Source organism: Ctenocephalides felis, unplaced genomic scaffold (genome assembly GCF_003426905.1).
Source record: "Ctenocephalides felis isolate EL2017-DRISC unplaced genomic scaffold, ASM342690v1 CF-g0.4_SCAFFOLD_00845, whole genome shotgun sequence".
Lineage (NCBI taxonomy): Eukaryota > Metazoa > Arthropoda > Insecta > Siphonaptera > Pulicidae > Ctenocephalides > Ctenocephalides felis.
This window is the reverse complement of record NW_020536999.1, coordinates 94,833,650-94,852,721: the sequence shown is the minus strand read 5'-3', so window position 1 is coordinate 94,852,721 and position 19,072 is coordinate 94,833,650. Positions and strand designations below refer to the sequence as shown.

General features: G+C 31.9%; 5 protein-coding genes across 5 annotated transcripts in view; 1 reads left to right on the top strand and 4 right to left on the bottom strand.

Annotated features, from left to right (window-relative positions):
• The window catches only part of LOC113363123 (ras-related protein Rab-37-like), a 249,991-nt gene that overhangs the window by 53,011 nt on the left and 177,908 nt on the right, over positions 1–19,072 (top strand). The window lies entirely within an intron of this gene.
• Positions 586–4,208, bottom strand: LOC113363137 (serine/threonine-protein phosphatase 6 regulatory ankyrin repeat subunit B-like). Its single transcript, XM_026605620.1, has 2 exons — positions 3,635–4,208; positions 586–608 (listed from the first exon to the last, which is right to left on the bottom strand). Exons 1-2 carry the CDS (start codon positions 4,206–4,208, stop codon positions 586–588), a joined length of 597 nt encoding a protein of 198 aa, XP_026461405.1.
• Positions 4,245–16,740, bottom strand: LOC113363136 (serine/threonine-protein phosphatase 6 regulatory ankyrin repeat subunit A-like). The gene is made up of 6 exons (XM_026605619.1): positions 16,286–16,740; positions 11,568–16,114; positions 11,355–11,373; positions 5,097–5,577; positions 4,306–4,980; positions 4,245–4,255 (listed from the first exon to the last, which is right to left on the bottom strand). Exons 2-6 carry the CDS (start codon positions 15,854–15,856, stop codon positions 4,245–4,247), a joined length of 5,475 nt encoding a protein of 1,824 aa, XP_026461404.1. The 5' UTR covers positions 15,857–16,114; positions 16,286–16,740.
• Positions 16,005–16,760, bottom strand: LOC113363135 (putative ankyrin repeat protein RF_0381). The gene is made up of 2 exons (XM_026605618.1): positions 16,286–16,760; positions 16,005–16,114 (listed from the first exon to the last, which is right to left on the bottom strand). Exons 1-2 carry the CDS (start codon positions 16,758–16,760, stop codon positions 16,005–16,007), a joined length of 585 nt encoding a protein of 194 aa, XP_026461403.1.
• Positions 18,137–19,072, bottom strand: part of LOC113363134 (ankyrin-1-like) — a 7,725-nt gene continuing 6,789 nt past the window's right edge. Inside the window, exons 3-5 of the mRNA XM_026605617.1 lie at positions 18,515–18,569; positions 18,339–18,395; positions 18,137–18,237 (exon numbers count right to left, since the gene is read on the bottom strand). Coding sequence (XP_026461402.1) covers positions 18,137–18,237; positions 18,339–18,395; positions 18,515–18,569 — 213 coding nt within the window. The remainder of the gene's footprint in view (positions 18,238–18,338; positions 18,396–18,514; positions 18,570–19,072) is intronic.

The window sequence follows — 19,072 nt, the reverse complement described above, 5'->3', positions numbered from 1 at the left end:
CTTATGCATACGCAGATGTACATTTGTATACATATATACGTGTTTATATACATATATACATGTTTATATACATTTATATACACAGTTTTATTCATTGGCAAGTCAGTGTGTAAGTAACAGATGATTCGGACACCTTAAGGACAGAAATCTATCAAGTTGTTATCAGATTCCATTTTAGATGGAATTTATAAATACCTAAGTGTATTTAGGGCTTATATATATATATATATATATATATATATATATATATACGTTGTATATTTCTGAATTTGAAGTTGACAATGTATTAACAAAGTCTAAGAATCAAGATTCTGATATTAGGTACATTATTGAATTTTTTTGTACTTAACACTAATTGTTAGATAAAAATTAGAGAACAATGACGAGATATAAAATTAAGATATCTATAATCGATGTAAAACAATATCTAAGTCGAAAGTGGATCTAACGTATTCAAAAGTAATATTAGAACCTATCTTAGATTAAAAAACGCTTAAACTTGTGCTATGTAATACCTAATCAACAAAATATAAAAGAAAAAAGAGAAATAATATAATTGATGAATACTATACAAATAAAACTGGCTTAACCACTAACTATCATACTACCTATAGAAAAAATAAAAGTCGTACACATATTATAATAAATATACAATCAAATCGAAATATAACTCAAAAATCATACTGCCAGTTTAAATGTGATTATCACACATAATTTACTAAAATAATTTCTACTCTATTTCAACTTATTTCTGCAAATAATATTAGGAGGTCTTGCCAATATTGGTATGGTTTGGCCAATGTTGGTATGGTGTGGCCAATATTAGTATCGTGTGCCAATATTGGTTTGGTCTGGCCAATATTGGTCTGGTCTAGCCAATATTGGTTTGTTCTGGCCAATATTAGTCTGGACTTGCCAATATTCGTATGCTTATACACTTTTATAAACAATTTTACACATTTATACACACTTATACATACTTACACACATCTAAACACATTTATATATACACATATCTAAACACATTTATACACGTGTTTACACTTTTAAAAACATGTATACAATTTTATATATATTTATATATACTTATACACACTTATATACATTTATTCAGATTTTAACACGTTTATACATACTTATACACATCTATACATAATGGTACACATTTATACACATGTATATAATTTTATATACATTTATAACACTTATTCACTTTATATACATCTAAACACTCTTGTACACGTTTATACACATGTATACAATTTCATACACATTTAACACACTTGTACACGCTTATACACATGTATACAATTTTATATACATTTATACACACTTAAACACTTCTATACGTCTGAACAGACTTATAAACTTTTATACATTTTCTCACACATGTATACACTTTTATGCACATGTATACAATTTTATATACATTTATAAACGCTTATACAAACTTACACACACTTATGCCTACTTAAACACGCCTATAAACTTATACACATTTATTCACAATTATACACTTCACATATATTACACACACTTTACACACATTTACATATAATTACACACATTTATACACAATTATACACATCTAAACACACTTATACTCATCTAGACACGCTTATACACATCTAAACCCACTTATACACATTGAAACACTTATACACATCTTAACACTTTTATACACTTTTATACACTTGTATACACTTTTATGCACTTTTATACACTTTTATACACTTTTATACACTTTTATACACTTTTATACACTTTTATACACTTTTATACACTTTATACACTTTATACACTTTACACACTTTACACACTTTACACACTTTACACACTTATACACTTATACACTTATACACTTATACACTTTATACACTTTACACAATTTACATACCTTACACACTTTACACACTTTACACACTTTATACACTTATACACACTTTATACACTTTTTTACACATGTATACAATTTTATACACAATTATACAATTTTATACACAGTTATATTCATTGAACACATTCAAACACACTTTAAACACTTATGCAATACAAAAACCCACGATTCATCATCGGTTTTAGTATTTTAGAGTATGCCAAACCGATTCAGGGACTCTTACTCATAATTTGTTGAAATTAAATGTTACAGTTGTAATTTATAATTTTAATAAATTGTTGAAAACTTAAACGAGAGAGTGTGGATTATGTTTTGTGACTGCTTGTAAAACTGTCTGGATTAACTTGAAATGTTCCTGGCGGGCTTTAATTGGGGAATTATATATACATGTATATATATATATATATATATATATATATATATATATATGTATGTATGTATGTTTGTATGTATAAGTATATATGTGTATATAATCCGCCATTTATGACTAGCTTAACCTATAAAAGACAAAAGTCAGGATTAAAAGGTTTTGAATTTAAATGGAAGTATTTAAATGTATATTATATAAATATATATATATATATATATATATATATTGATTGTTTCTTTTCCGAACAGTAAATCCAATAATAAAAAACAATTTGTTTTTAGAAGATGTTTAATACGACGTTTCGGAACTAGGTACGTTCCATCATCAGGTTTATTCTGTCAAATACAATGTTTTTTTAAAAATATTGATAACATTAATTAATGATGGTCAATACTGATTAATTAGAAAAAAAATTTTATAAAGGAATGGATTATGTACCGGGGTAAAGAGTAATAAGAATTAACTAAAAAAGGTTTTATATAAAATTGAGAAGCAAAAATTATTTACCTGTAATAATTTATATATCCATATCACTAATATTTTTTTGTTAAAACCTCGATTTTTTTTTGGAGGATATTTGTAGATGTTACGACTACACAAGACTTAAACACACTGATATGGAGTTCTGTCGGCCAGATGTAAAGGTCCTTTACATCACCACTAATCTCCTTAGCTATAAACCTTGCGGAGCCCGAGACCTTTCCAACGAATGCAAAATTGAAATCGGTTCGTGCGTTCTGGAGTTATTTCGTCAGGAAGGAAAACCCGACTTATTTTTATATATATAGAAGATATATATATATATATATATATATATATGTGTGTGTGTGTGTGTGTATATATACAGAATTTTGTGATATGAGTGGAACGAATATTAATACAACACTCAGATTTCTAACACACACTTTATTTAGTAATTACAGACGTTTCGAGACCATGGTACGCCTCATCTTCAGTGTATTTTCAAAAACAGTTACTTATATACTACACATTCTTTAATATTTTATTTAAATTACATTTAATTTTTGATAATACAAAAACACCAACTCTTATAATATATTTTACACAATCTTATATAAACATCATTATTAATTTATATTTTTTTTCATTTATCTTATTCTCTTCAATATATTAATCTGTTGCAATATTAAATTAATATTCTAATAATAATTCACTTTTGTATAAATTATTATTAAAATATTAATTTAATATTGCTAGAAATAGTGCAGGCGTAAATAAATTCCAGACAGAAACGTCTATGTAAGCATTTTTTAGTTTGTGGAAACTAAATTGTTTTATCCAATTATTTTAATTCTCTCTGTGAAACAAAACTGCTTAAATTAGCTTTTTCTAAATTTTATGTCAATGATTAGTTTTTTTCAATATTTCAACGATTTCTGTGTAGCCGAATTCATCAGCAATGCGTATGGGTGTCCTATAAAAGTTATCTACCGCAGCAATATTTGCACCATTGTCCACTAATACTTGGACGATATTTTTGTAGCCATGCATTGCTGCCATATGCAATGGTGTAAAAAGATATACAGAAGCATCATTAACACGTGCGCCTTTAATGATAAGATACTGTACTATTTCCAAGTGACCATTTCCTGCTGCACAGTGTAATGGCGTATTTTTCAAAATACAACTATCATTAACATTGGCGCCTTTACTTATGAGAAACTTTACTACAGCGATGTGACCGTTAGTAGTTGCTAATTGCAATGGAGTCGACCAGCTCTTGAAACCAACATTGACTTTGGCGCCATGAGCAAATAAACACTGCACAACATCCAAATGACCATTTTCTGCTGCCATATGCAACGGCATGCATTCTGTCTCATTATCAGTGAGGGCGTTGACATCTGCACCTTTTCTGTAATCAAAAGCTGGACAATCTTCAAGTAACCCTTTTCGGCTGATAAGTGCAATGGTGTCCATTTTTTGTCAGTAGCATCATTTACATTGGCACCATTACTAATCAGACACTGAACAATATCGAAGTGGCCTTTTTCTGCTGCTATGTGCAACGCAGTACCAATTGTTCTAGCTCGAGCATCAACTCTGGCGCCTTTTGCTATCAAATAGTTGACAACATTCAAGTAGCCTTTATCGGCCGCTAAGTGCAGTGGAGTCCAACATTGATTATTACCTATGATTTTGGCGCCATTACTAATTAGGATCTGAACAATATCTAAGTGATCATTCTCTACTGCAAGATGCAATGGAAAATCAGATGTTATAGTAAAAGCATTGACATCGGCGCCTTTACTAATTAGATACTGCACAACTGACAAGTGACCTTTTTGAGATGCCTTGTGCAATGGAGTCCACATTTTCTCGTCATAGGCATTTGTTTCAGCACCTTGACTAATCAGAAATTGCGCTATATGCAAGTGACCATTTTCAGCTGCATTGTGCAATGGAGTCTCCCTCTTTGCGTTAGCGGCATTTACATTGGCACCTTTACTAATTAAATACTGGACTACTTTTAAGTGGCCATTTTGAGATGCAATATGCAATGGTGTCCTTTTGTCTTCAGTAGCGACATTGACGTCGAAGCCACTTCTTCTAATCAGATACTTCACCCCTTGTAATTCGCCTTTTTCAGCGTCATCGTGCAATTGAGTCCATTTTGATGCTTCGTTACTGTTGACATTAGTATCCTTAGCAATTTCCTTTTGATCACATATTGTTATTTCCTGCGTTTTACCTAAAAATAGAAATAAATTATATTTTGATATTGAAAGTGCTAACGACGGTTGTTTAAAAAACACTTCAAGCATATTTTTTTGTTCTTACAAATCAGTGAAAGATTTTTTATTTCACCTGTAACTCCACCAGATGGCCCCGGTTGGTTAGATTTATCAAAGCCATTCACAACATGGCGGATGGATTTGTGGATTTCCGTTTGATCCTCCGATCTTTTGACAATATCTAGAAATGTCATGCCCTTCTTGTTGACAATATCGCTGAATGCTCTTTTTTTCAGGAGCAAATGTATTAGTCGATCAGAGTTCTTTTTGGCGCAAATGTGCAGAGCAGTGTCACCATCGTCATTCTGCTCATTTAATTTTAATTTCCACTTTTTCAGTAGCAATTCCTGAACTATTTTTTCTGAGTTTTCTTCCACGGCGCAATGAAGTAGAGTATTGTTCTTTTTGGCACTGTCTCTAATGCTCTTGGGTTCTATGCAGCAAGAGTTGAGCATACTTTGGACCTTTGATAAATCGTGGTCTCTGATCGCCTGGAAGATAACTTCCTGTTGCACTTTTGCAGTAGACGTTGGATGATTATTTGCCATTGTTGACTAAAAATTTATTAAAATTAAAAACTAGTAGCAAGAGTTTTAATTAACCAACTAATGTTATCCATTTGGCATTACACAATGTGATAAGTATAATTCCATTGTCTATCTAATAAAATTATTATTATGATGTCAGTAGTAAGATTGATAAAGTAATCTAATCAGTGTCTTCTAAATTAATTAGTGATCAGGTGATAACGTGCTTTTCAGACGTCGCGTTCATATGAATTTTATATTTGATATTACGCCAATATTAAAAATTCAAACATTGATGAATATTAAACTAAACGATAGTCTTGAAAGAAACAAAAAATATTCTTAAATGTACGAATATCATATACAATAATTGTTAGATTTTATGATAAACTAGTTGGTTTGGTATTTTGCCTTGAGGCAAGTTACATGAACCTCCTGATATATTTAATAATCGACTTAATCAATAAAAAATAAATTAATTTATGGGTGATTAAAAGTATTCCGAGTGGATTACTTTTATTTATTACACATGATTGAAAAATTAACGAACGCTTTGACTCGGAGTATTTTCTAAAAGCAGATTTTCTGAAATCAATAATTTCTATAATTGAACCAGTTTCCGTAGGACTTTAATGGTTTAGTATGTTCATTAGGTTCAAGTACTCTATCGTCATACCAAGTAAATCGTCTAATTTTAATTTTAACAAACGTCCAAAAAACTACTTATTATCTCAAACTTTTGTATTGGCTAATTGGCAGAAATTCAAATATGTGTTATGAAAACAAACTCTTTTTATATAAAACAACAATTATCCCAATCTGGACATACGGAATTGAGCTATGGGCGTGCGCAAGCAATTCAAATATGAAAATAATACAAAGAGCGCAATCGAAAATTTTAAGATGCATTGTGAACGGTATATTGCAAATAACACTCTACATAAAGAATTAAAAATTAAAACTATTAATGAAATGATAAAAAGAAAGGAGCAAAAAGTACCACGAAAAATTATCACCCAAACAAATATCTAAAAGAATTAAGCGAGGAATCTCCTACTCGAATATTGAAAAAAGAATGTCTATACGATCTTAAATAAAAAAAGATATCTCATAGGAGATAATCTCTTGAATGCATTTACACTCAGCATATTGTCTTAAAATGTATATTATTTTGATCGGCAATAAATCTATGCAAATAAATAGATAAACTATCTCAAACTTTGATGAATTTTTAAAATTAAACTATTTGTCGTAAGACCTTAATATTTCAGTAAGTTCTATAAGACCATGATATATATCGCCAAAAAAAAGTTCCGTAAAAATCGGCTTAATTTTTTTTCAACAGTTAATTGCAAGAAAACGGCTCGGTATATTTTCAATTAAAACTAATCAGTATAATTCCCAACTAATATCTTTTGAACAGTTTTTCAGTTTTTAAAATCCACACGTCTAACACTTTTTTCCAAATGACAAAGAAACGGCTTGCAGATCGTCGCACAAAACTGATAAACGACAGTCCTCATCGAGATACATCAAGCGGCTTTTAAATTTCTGAAATCGGTTCAGGCTTTTTTGAGAAAACGTCGATGAAAGGTCTAATGGCAAAAAAACGATACCAATTTTTGCAAACTTTGACGAATTTTTAAAGTTAAATGAGTTATCGTAGGGCCGTAATATTTTAGTATGATCTAGAAGACTATGGTATCTATCGTAAAAAAATAATAAAAAATCGGCGAAAATTTTTTTTAACACTTTATTATAAGAAAACGGCCCGGCCGATCTCTACCAATAACCAATCAGCACGATTCCCAACCAATATCTTTCGAACGGTTTTTGAATTTTTATAATCGGCTCGGCCGATCGTAGCGCAAAACTGTCGAACGATAGTGCTCATTGAGATACATCGAATGGCTTTTAAATTTTTAAAATCGGTCCAGCCGTTTTTTTGAGAAAACGTCGATTTACGGCAAAAAATCTGTTCACACACACATATACTTTTTCCAAATTTGGTCCCATTCGATTCAGAATGGCTTGAAACGTCGAGAAAACAAAAAATTAGCAAATCGGATTTTTTTATGAAAACATAAACTTCTCCTTCGGGAAGTTAAAAATTGTTCTTAGTTCGTTCAGTAGTAAGTATTGTTACTGCTTGGGATATTCTTTCATATTTTAACGTATAACTTAAAAACTAATTCATATAGCCTAAAACTATCTTTGGACGAATTAAAGCCTATAAAACTCTGTACATTTTTGTCCTACATCATATCTTGATATAAATAAAATTCACTATTAAAAACTGCGTTCGAAAAATGCTCTTTCATTTTCTTTATATATATACACATATGTATTGAAGAACAGGAGTAGTTGGTATTTAATTTAAGTTGTTGCAACTTAGGAGAAAACTTCTGTATATATATATATATATATATATATATATATATATATATATATATATATATCTTTTATCCATCTTTGTCAAGTCGTGTTAGAATTCTCAAACTTTAATTCAACAAACTTGTGATTTTACTCAATAGACAGAAACTTTCCAATAGTCCCACATAAATGTATATATACATATATATATATATATATATATATATATAAATTGTAACTGGAAGCATTCATATGTCAATTCCATTTAAAACTTTTGAAAGTTCCAAAACTTAATTATATCATCAAAGAAAATGGATTTCTTAAGATTAATAATAAACTTCGCATATGGCAGATTGTATTTTATTATATTATATAATTTATAAAGCTACTTAGAAAATTAGAACTAAAATTTGATATATATATATATACTAGCTGACCCGGCAAACGTTGTTTTATTACGTAAATAATTTCTAGAGAATCCAAAAATTGCCATTTCAAACATTTTAAAAACGTTGATATTTTGAGTTCTAATAACAATTGCTAGCCGTTTAGTAACGTTTTTTCAATAAAATAAAACTATTTACTACAATAAATCGTACACATATTATAATAGATATACAATTAAATCGAAATATAATTCAAATAGCAAATTGCCAGTTTAAATGTGCATTACACATAATTTTCTATAATAATTTCTACTCTATTTTAACTTATTTCTACAAATAATAAAAGTAAAACTTGCCAATATTTGTATGGTCTGGCCAATATTGGCGTCGACTTGCCACAATATGGGTATGCTTATACACTTTTATACACATTTTTCTCTATTTATACACATCTAAACACACTTATACACAATTATATATAATAACACTTGAGAGCCATTTAAAAATGTTTTTCTGTGCAAATAAAACTACTTACTACAATAAATAATATTCATCTAAAACATCCTATTAAATTTTCTATTTACTAAGACAGAGGTGCCTGGTATGAGAGAGTATGAAAAACAGTTTCCATATTTTATAAATACATTTCATTTGACTATTTCATCAATATAATATCTATTATAATTAAAATATCTTTATATATAACTCCTCTTCCTTCTTTGTCTTCAATTTCCTTATAGTATTTCTTTATGTTTCTAATTGTTTCATTTTTAATTACGATTGCACAATAAATTTTAAGTTTTAAAGCGGTTTTGAAATAATTTCTCACCTTTCCTACAATCTCTGGATTAGCAAGATTTTTTTAAGACTGAGAGTGGCCAAATCGGTTCAGTCATTTTCGAGTTTCAGCGTACCTAACATAATATTGAGCTCCATATTTATATATAAGAAGATTACGCTCTCTTACCTTTCCCAGAATCTCTGGATTAGCACGATTTTTTCAAGACTGAGAGTGGCCAAATCGGTTCAGCCGTTTTTGAGTTTTAGCATACCTAACATTTTGTCTAGCTCTATTTATACATATAAGTATAACTTTATATATTGTGACGGATTAATGAGGGGTTGATTGCTCCCTTTCTGGGGTATTGCAACGACTACCAAATATTACATCATAGCGTTGCATTCCCATTAAGAAAGGGTTACACAACTCCTTAACCCGACTTCTATAAACACCCTGTAATAAGTATAGTAGTGTATATTATATACAAACCATGAACATTTTTTCATATTTTCAATAATAACTTTTAAACCAACAAATATAATTAAATTCTGATGCTTATTCCTAATCACAAGACATTTGTTTGTACTTTTAATCATAACTTCTTTCAAATTAGTTATACAAAATTAATTACAGTCTATGAAGGATTTGTCGGCTATAAAATTCAGTACATTTTATTCTAACATTATTATTTAGTACAATTTTTATTATACCAAAAAATTGTATTTGAATTTGATGTTTCATAAAGCAGCATGTCTGGGACATTTACTTTGTATTTTGAATAATAGCTATAAAACCAATGAATAAAATTAAATACTGTTTTCATTATTTAAACTAAACAATAGACACACTCATAACGCGCAACAATGATCCATTCATAAATTTGTACACAATAAAATTTACTACATTTTTGTTGTACAATATTAGTATTTACAATTATTATTATTATTAAATAGGCTTCAAAATTGCACACGTTTGGAAATGAAGTCATGTTGTTCGAAATGGCGCGTACGTTTTTTTATATTTTTATTTATAACTTTTGAAATAAGTAACAGATTTAAATGAAGTCTTAATAAAAGTTTTAAAGTATAAAATTATCTATACTTTTGTATAAAAATTTAGTTATATAATTGAATTCAAGAAAAAAATATTTTTAGCTTTAATTTTAAACGCAAATAAAATTTTGATACCAATAAGTTATCTGTAGTTTTCTGCGATAATTATATAGATAATTTAATACAGATATCATTTTCTCGGAAATATTTTCAAATCAGATCGCAACCTAGTTGTTTTGTTATCTAAGAAACTTGTCAAAAACCTTCGGACAAATTTTTATATTTGCAACCAAAACTTTTAAACTAAAAACCAAAATTTAATACAAGTTTAAGCAAAGTTAAACAAAGCTGAAAATGATCTACATTTTTGTCTAATAACATAATTTTGTTCGATTTTAATTTATATTAAAAAAGGTTAAAATCCTTTGGCAAAATTGGTTTTTGTTATTGATAACAAAATACATTTGTTGCTATCCTATGGTGATGATACTGGCGCTATCTATGGGATTAAAGTACTTATTATATATATATATATATATATATATATATATATATATATATATATATATATATTATTCTATCATTTATATCCGTCTGAACAGATTCTTCTCTGAAATTAAATGACTTTAAGTGATATATCTATTTTTTTTTGTTCCTGCAAAGAAAACTCTCGAAGCAATCTTTGTCATTTATATTCATTAGTGTTTAATTTTTACGTTTCAAAAGAAGTTTTACTTCAATTTCTTGAAGATAATGCATCAAGGATTGTTGACAGTTGACTTGGCAACATTGTCCTTATTGTAAAGTAGCTGGAAAATAATTTGATTAGGGATGAAGTTAAGTGTATACTTTGGAAATGAATAGGAATTAAGTACATATAGTGAAAACATCTTTTTCAGAAAAAAGTAGACGCTTATTTTGTTGTCATTTATTTTATTTATGTCAACTGTGTAGAGCAATAAAACATGAAAAACTGATTACATTTATGAAAATGTATTTCTGTTGTCATTTTGCAATTGTTTACAAGAGAATTGTATACTAGAGAATAACTACAATAATATTGGCTTAAATGTTGAGATGTTCATTCGTCAATCATCTAGATCAGTCTGAATTCGATTGGATGCTATTATTTATAAACAAACTTATCACGAATTCAAATGTTAATTACTGAATGTATTTGCATGAACGATTATAAAAATATGGATATTATACCTCTGCATTTATATTATGTCTGCAAACAGGTGCAGACACGAAAGAATGTTAGTCTGAAAAGTCTGCAGACATTTAGTAACTGTACAAATACAATGTGAAGTGTTTTATTAAATTATTTTATTTTAGAACACGTTGCGATGCAATACATAAAAAAATTCTGTTTATTTCTAAATATTATTTGGAGTATCATATTATTTGTGTGTTTTAGTTTGCAGTAGCTCAACAATTTCTTTATATCCTCTTTCAACAGCAAAGTCCATCGGCGTGTTGTCATTGGCATCTGCTACATTAGTAATTGCGCCTTTCTTTATTAATAGTTGGACGACATTTTTGTGACCATTATAGGTTGCCCAGTGCAGGGGGGTCCACTTATATGAATTGAAAATATTTACAATCGCGCCTTTACTAATCAAAAACTGCACTACTTCCAAGTGACCTTTTTCAGATGCGCTGTGCAATGGAGTCCACTTTGTGTTATTAACGGCATTGACATTGGCGCCTTTACTAATCAGAACCTGCACTACCTTCCTGTGACCTTTTTCAGATGCACTGTGCAATGGAGTCCAATTTGTGTTATTAACGGCATTGACATTGGCGCCTTTACTAATCAGAACCTGCACTATCTTCCTGTGACCTTTTTCAGATGCACTGTGCAATGGAGTCCAATTTGTGTTATTAACGGCATTGACATTGGCGCCTTTACTAATCAGAACCTGCACTACCTTCCAGTGACCTTTTTCAGATGCACTGTGCAATGGAGTCCAATTTGTGTTATTAACGGCATTGACATTGGCGCCTTTACTAATCAGAAACTGCACTACCTTTAAGTGACCATTATAAGATGCGATGTGCAATGGAGTCCAATTTGTTTTATCAGCGGCATTGATATTGGTGCCTTTACTAATCAGAAACCGCACTAACTCCAAGTGACCATTTTGAGATGCAATGTGCAATGGAGTCCAATTTATGTTATCAACAGCATTGACATTGGCGCCTTTACTAATTAGAAACTGAACTAACTCCAAGTGGCCATTTTTAGATGCGATATGCAATGGAGTCCAATTTTGCTCTTCAACAGCATTGACATTTGCGCCTTCACTAATCAGAAACTGCACTACCTTCAAGTGACCCTTTTGAGATGCAATGTACAGTTGAGTCTGGTTTTGTTCATTAACAGTATAAACATTGGCGCATTTAGTAATTAATTCTTGGGCTACATCAAAGTGATCATTTTGAACTGCTTTGTACAATGGTGTTTCTTTCAACCAATCAGCAGAGTTAACATCAGCGCCTTTGCTAATCAGAAACTGCACTACCTCCAAGTGGCCATTTTCAGATGCGATGTGCAAGGAAGTCCAATTTGTATTATTAGCGGCATTGACATTGGCGCCTTTACTAATCAGAAATTGCACTACTTCCAAGTGACCATTTTGAGATGCAATGTGCAATGAAGTCCAATTTGTGTTATCAGCGGCATTGACATTGGCGCCTTTACTAATCAAAAACTGCACTACCGCCAAGTGACCATTTTGAGATGCGATGTGCAATGGAGTCCAATTTGTGTTATCAACGGCATTGACATTGGCGCCTTTACTAATAAGATACTGCACCGCCTCCAAGTGACCATTTTGAGATGCAATGTGCAATGAAGTCCAATTTGTGTTATCAGCGGCATTGACATTGGCGCCTTCACTAATCAAAAACTGCACTACCCTCAAGTGACCATTTCTAGATGCAATGTGCAACGGAGTCTCATATTTTTCAGTAACAGCGTTATCATTGGCTCCTTCACTAATCAGAAGCTGCACTACCTCCAAGTGACCATTTCGAGATGCAATGTGCAATGAAGTCCAATTTGTGTTATTGGCGGCATTGATATTGGCGCCTTTACTAATCAGGAACTTTACTACCTCAAAGTGACCTTCTCCGGATGCGATGTACAAGGGAGTCCAATTTTCCTCTCCAACAGCATTGACATTGGCGCCTTCACTAATCAGAAACTGCACTAGCTCCAAATGGCCATTTTCAGATGCGATGTGCAATGGTGTCCAATTTTTCTCTTCAACAGCATTGACATTTGCGCCTTTACTGATCAAATACTGCACTACCCTCAAGTGACCATTTCTAGATGCAATGTGCAACGGAGTCTCATATTTTTCAGTAATAGCGTTATCATTGGCGCCTTCACTAATCAGAAGCTGCACTACCTCCAAGTGACCATTTCGAGATGCAATGTGCAATGAAGTCCAGTTTATGTTATTGGCGGCATTGATATTGGCGCCTTTACTAATCAGGAACTTTACTACCTCAAAGTGACCTTCTCCGGATGCGATGTACAAGGGAGTCCAATTTTCCTCTTCAACAGCATTGACATTGGTGCCTTCACTAATCAGAAACTGCACTACCTTCAAGTGACCCTTTTGAGATGCAATGTACAGTTGAGTCTGGTTTTGTTCAATAACAGTATAGACATTGGCGCCTTTAGTAATTAATTCTTGGGCTACATCAAAGTGATCATTTTGAACTGCTTTGTACAATGGTGTTTCTTTCAACCAATCAGCAGAGTTAACATAAGCGCCTTTGCTAATCAAAAACTGCACTACCTCCAAGTGACCATTTCGAGATGCAAAGTGCAATGGAGTCCAATTTGTTTTATCAGCGGTATTGACATTGGCGCATTTACTAATCAGAAACTGCACCACCTCCAAGTGACCATTTTGAGATGCGATGTGCAATGGTGTCCAATTTTTCTCTTCAACAGCATTGACATTTGCGCCTTTACTGATCAAATACTGCACTACCCTCAAGTGACCATTTCTAGATGCAATGTGCAACGGAGTCTCATATTCATCAGTAACAGCGTTATCATTGGCGCCTTCACTAATCAGAAGCTGCACTACCTCCAAGTGACCATTTCGAGATGCAATGTGCAATGAAGTCCAGTTTATGTTATTGGCGGCATTGATATTGGCGCCTTTACTAATCAGGAACTTTACTACCTCAAAGTGACCTTCTCCGGATGCGATGTACAAGGGAGTCCAATTTTCCTCTTCAACAGCATTGACATTGGTGCCTTCACTAATCAGAAACTGCACTACCTTCAAGTGACCCTTTTGAGATGCAATGTACAGTTGAGTCTGGTTTTGTTCAATAACAGTATAGACATTGGCGCCTTTAGTAATTAATTCTTGGGCTACATCAAAGTGATCATTTTGAACTGCTTTGTACAATGGTGTTTCTTTCAACCAATCGGCAGAGTTAACATAAGCGCCTTTGCTAATCAAAAACTGCACTACCTCCAAGTGACCATTTCGAGATGCAAAGTGCAATGGAGTCCAATTTGTTTTATCAGCGGTATTGACATTGGCGCATTTACTAATCAGAAACTGCACCACCTCCAAGTGACCATTTTGAGATGCGATGTGCAACGGAGTCAAATTTTCCTCTTCAACAGCATTAACATTTGCGCCTTTACTGATCAAATACTGCACTACCCTCAAGTGACCATTTCTAGATGCAATGTGCAACGGAGTCTCATATTCATCAGTAACAGCGTTATCATTGGCGCCTTCACTAATCAGAAGTTGCACTACCTCCAAGTGACCATTTCGAGATGCAATGTGCAATGAAGTCCAATTTGTGTTATTAGCGGCATTGATATTGGCGCCTTTCCTAATCAGAAACTGCACCACCTCCGAGTGACCTTTTCTGGATGCGATGTACAATGGAGTCCAATTTATGTTATCGACGGCATTGACATTGGCGCCTTTACTTATCAGAAACTGCACTACCTCCAAGTGACCATTATGAGATGCAACGTGCAATGGAGTCAAATTTTCCACTTCAACAACATTGACATTTACGCCTTCCCTAATTAGAAACTGCACTACCTCCAAGTGGCCATTTCCAGATGCGATGTGCAATGGAGTCCAATTTGTGTTATCAACGGCATTGACATTGGCGCCTTTACTTATCAGAAACTGCACTACCTCCAAGTGACCATTATGAGATGCAACGTGCAATGGAGTCAAATTTTCCTCTTCAACAACATTGACATTTACGCCTTCACTAATTAGATACTGCACTACTTCCAAGTGGCCATTTTCAGATGCGATGTGCAATGGTGTCCAATTTTTTTCTTCAATAGCATTGATATTTGCGCCTTTACTAATCAAAAACTGCACTACCTCCAAGCGACCATTTCGAGATGCAAAGTGCAATGGAGTCCAGTTTGTGTTATAAGCTGCATTGACATTGGCGCCTTTACTAATCAAAAACTTCACTACTACCGAGTGACCTTCTCCGGATGCGATGTGCAAGGGTGTCCAATTTGTATCATTAGCGGCATGAACATTAGCACCTTTACTAATCAGAAACTGCACTACCTCCAAGTGACCATTTTGAGATGCGACATATAATGGCGTCCGTCGTTTATCGTCGATAGCTTCAATATTCGCTCCTTTGTCTATCAGTAGTTGAACCACATCTTTAAATCCATTCATAGCAGCAAAATGGAGTGGTGTCAACTTGTCATCACTTTTGGCATCTATTTTGGCACCAAGGCCTACTAAGTATCGAACCCTTGCTATTTCTCCGTTGTGTGCCGCAACGTGCAGAAGAGACCAGTTTTTATTGGTAATATTGTTTATTTTAGCATTTCTGTCTAATAAAGGTGGAGATACTATTTGTTTTTTTGTTATGGACTACATGATTTGTATCCTTTTTATCAACTTCTTGCATTTTCTGCTCTTCGCTTTGCCCTAAAAACCAAATAAATTATATTTTGATGTTTTAACGATTACTAGATAAGTTATTGGTTTTAATTTATTTGTGCTGAAAGTTATAATTAAACCAGAAATTCACGACAAAGTCATACTTATTACATACATATTAGTAAAATAATGGTGTAGTAAAAACTTCTTATATTTTACCTGTAACTATTCCAGATGGTTGCGGTTGGTTAGATTTATCCATGCTTTTTTCAATTTTGTCCTTGCTTTTGCAGAAACCCGTTTGGGTTGCCAATATCCTGACAACATCCAGAAATGTTTTACCATCCTTGTTGACAGCATCGCAGATTGCTCCTTTTTTGAGGAGCAAATACATCAGCCGATCAGAGTTCTTCTTGGCGCCAACGTGCAGGGCAGTATCACCATCGTCATTCTGCGCGTTTATATTTGTTCTCGACTTTTCCAATAATAGTTCCTGGACTATTTCATATCTGTTCTCTTCTACGGCATAATGCAGAGGTGTATTGTTTTTATTGGATTTATCCACAATATTTAATAAATGAACACTGCAGGAGTTGAGCAGACTTTGGACTTTTGGCAAATCATTATTTCTGATGGCTTGAAAGATATCTTCTTGTTGCACATCTGCATCAGACTTTGGCAGATTACTTGCCATTGTAGATATGAAACTTTTTCATTTACATTTTAACCATTTATATTTTTTTATTTATCACTAAACATCTCACTATTTTATTTACTAATTTGACTTTGCACAATGTGACAAGTACACAACACATTCAATTATATCTAATAAATTTATCGTTATCATATCAGTTGCAAATTGTCGATTGATAAAAGTAATCAAGCCGGTGCTGGCCAACATGCGGCGATAATAGAATGGAGTTATCAGTGGTGGCCAAAGTGTTCTTGTTCTAGAAATGGTTTTACTGGGTATTTAGAATTTTTTTCTACGTCGTAAGGATGAAAATATATTTTAGTATACAACCACTCTACTCTCGCAAGAATGCGCGTTGTTAAAAAAAATATTTCTGTGTTTGGTTAATATTGTCAAAGTCTGAACTTTTTTAAATATCTGCAATTGTAACTTTTATACTAACAAATAAAATTAAATTCTATCTTTGATAAATTTGTTGTCTATAATATTACCTATATGTTCCTGATACGATATAATTTTGTAGGAATATTTTTTTATTAACAAAACATTAAAAACAGTTATTGTAAAACTTTATATAAAGACATTTTTTAAAATATGCAAAGGAACTTTTGAATAGCTCAACAATATAAAATATTGTCTTTAGATGAATTAGAGAGTATTAAATTATCTACATTTTTGTCAAATAATATTATCTTATATAAATAAATCACTCTATTATCTTATATTATCTTCTATAAATAAATCACTCTTAAAATTCGAATTCATTTCAATAACCATTTCAAAGGGCGTTGACATTTTTTATATTTTCAAACACAATTTTTAATCAAAAAAAAAACAAAATGAAACGCAGTTTTTACAAATTACTAGAAAACAAAATTATGTACATTTTTGTCTCATAACATAATCCTGTACGAATAATTCTTATATTTTTAAAAAAGGCACAAAAATAATTGACACGTATTCGTACTTATTCAAAGGATTTTTTGTATACGTATAAGTGTATATATGTGTACGTATATACGTGTATATGTATATATGTATGTATATATATATATGTAATTGTATGTATATGTAAGCAATTTTCTTCTTTGAAAAGATTTGCATATAAATTATGCTAATCAATCGAAAAAGGGCGCTCAGAGTATAAAAGAAGAGAAGACTCTTATATATACTTATATATATATATATATATATATATTTGTGTGTGTGTGTAGGGGAGATTTGCCTTGCTACAATTGCTGAAATGCATAAAACCACTGAAAATTGTGAATTTTACCCATACAACTGTAGAAATGTCGATTTTGTACAAAATTTATACTATTTTTATTATGTCAGGTTTTAGTACATATACTCAAATATAACAGTCCCAAATTGCATCATTGTGGTCCTAATATTACGTCCTGGAGAGCTGGCTGAATTTGTCTCTGAATTTGTTCCCAGAATAGTCCATCATTTTCTCTTACAATTAGTGACATATCTAATAGAAAACAAAAATATACTACTCTTATTATGTCAGGTATTAGTACATATTTTAAGATATAAAAGTCCAAAATTGCGTCATTGTGGTCCTAATATTACGTCCTGGAGAGCTCTCTAAATTTGTTTCTACTTCTCGGAATAGTCCATCGTGTTCTCCTACAATTAGTGGAATATCCCATAGAAAACAAAAATTTACTACTTTTATTATGCCAGGTTTTAGTATATGTATTTAAATATTGAAGTCTAAAATTGCATCATTGTGGTCCTGATATTACGTCCTGGAGAGCTCTCTAAATTTGTCTCTACTTCTCGGACTCGGATTATGTTCTCCTACAATTAGTGAAATATGCCATAGAAAACAAAAGTATACTACTTTTATTATGCCAAGTTATAGTACATGTATTTAAATATTGAAGTCTGAAATTGCATCATTGTGGTCTTAATATTACGTCCTGAAGAGCTCGTAGAACTTGTCTCTACTTAGGAAGGAAGGAGGTGGTAGTTTTGTTTTTTTCTCGACGTTTGAAGTCATTTTCAATCGAAAGCGAACCGATTTGAAAGAAAAATTTATGTGCATCTGTCGACGTTTTTTCTAAAACGGCTGAACCGATTTCAAAAATTTAAGAGCCATTTGTTGTATCTGCGTTAGCACTAATGTTCATTTTTTCGATCGGCCGAGGCGTTTCTTCATAATTAGCATATCAGTGCAAAATGTAATTAATCAAAAGGTATCAGTCGATATATCATTTTTACAATTCAGTTGATAATTTTGGTCTCAAACGATTCAGAATGGCTATGAGCCATAAGGATAGTGTCGGATTTTCTGGCGAAAA

What these genes read in the sequence shown, in the direction of transcription:
- LOC113363137 (XM_026605620.1), bottom strand. Translation starts at nt 4,208, where the DNA reads ATGGACACCATTGCACTTATCAGCCGAAAAGGGTTACTTGAAGATTGT. An exon ending in AATATTGAAAAAAACTAATC is followed by an intron (nt 609 to 3,634) that starts ATTGACATAAAA and finishes TTTTTTCTATAG; the next exon opens with GTAGTATGATAGTTAGTGGT.
- LOC113363136 (XM_026605619.1), bottom strand. Translation starts at nt 15,856, where the DNA reads ATGAATGGATTTAAAGATGTGGTTCAACTACTGATAGACAAAGGAGCG. An exon ending in GCCATCTGGTGGAGTTACAG is followed by an intron (nt 4,981 to 5,096) that starts GTGAAATAAAAA and finishes TTCTATTTTTAG; the next exon opens with GTAAAACGCAGGAAATAACA.
- LOC113363135 (XM_026605618.1), bottom strand. Translation starts at nt 16,760, where the DNA reads ATGGCAAGTAATCTGCCAAAGTCTGATGCAGATGTGCAACAAGAAGAT. An exon ending in ACCATCTGGAATAGTTACAG is followed by an intron (nt 16,115 to 16,285) that starts GTAAAATATAAG and finishes TTTGGTTTTTAG; the next exon opens with GGCAAAGCGAAGAGCAGAAA.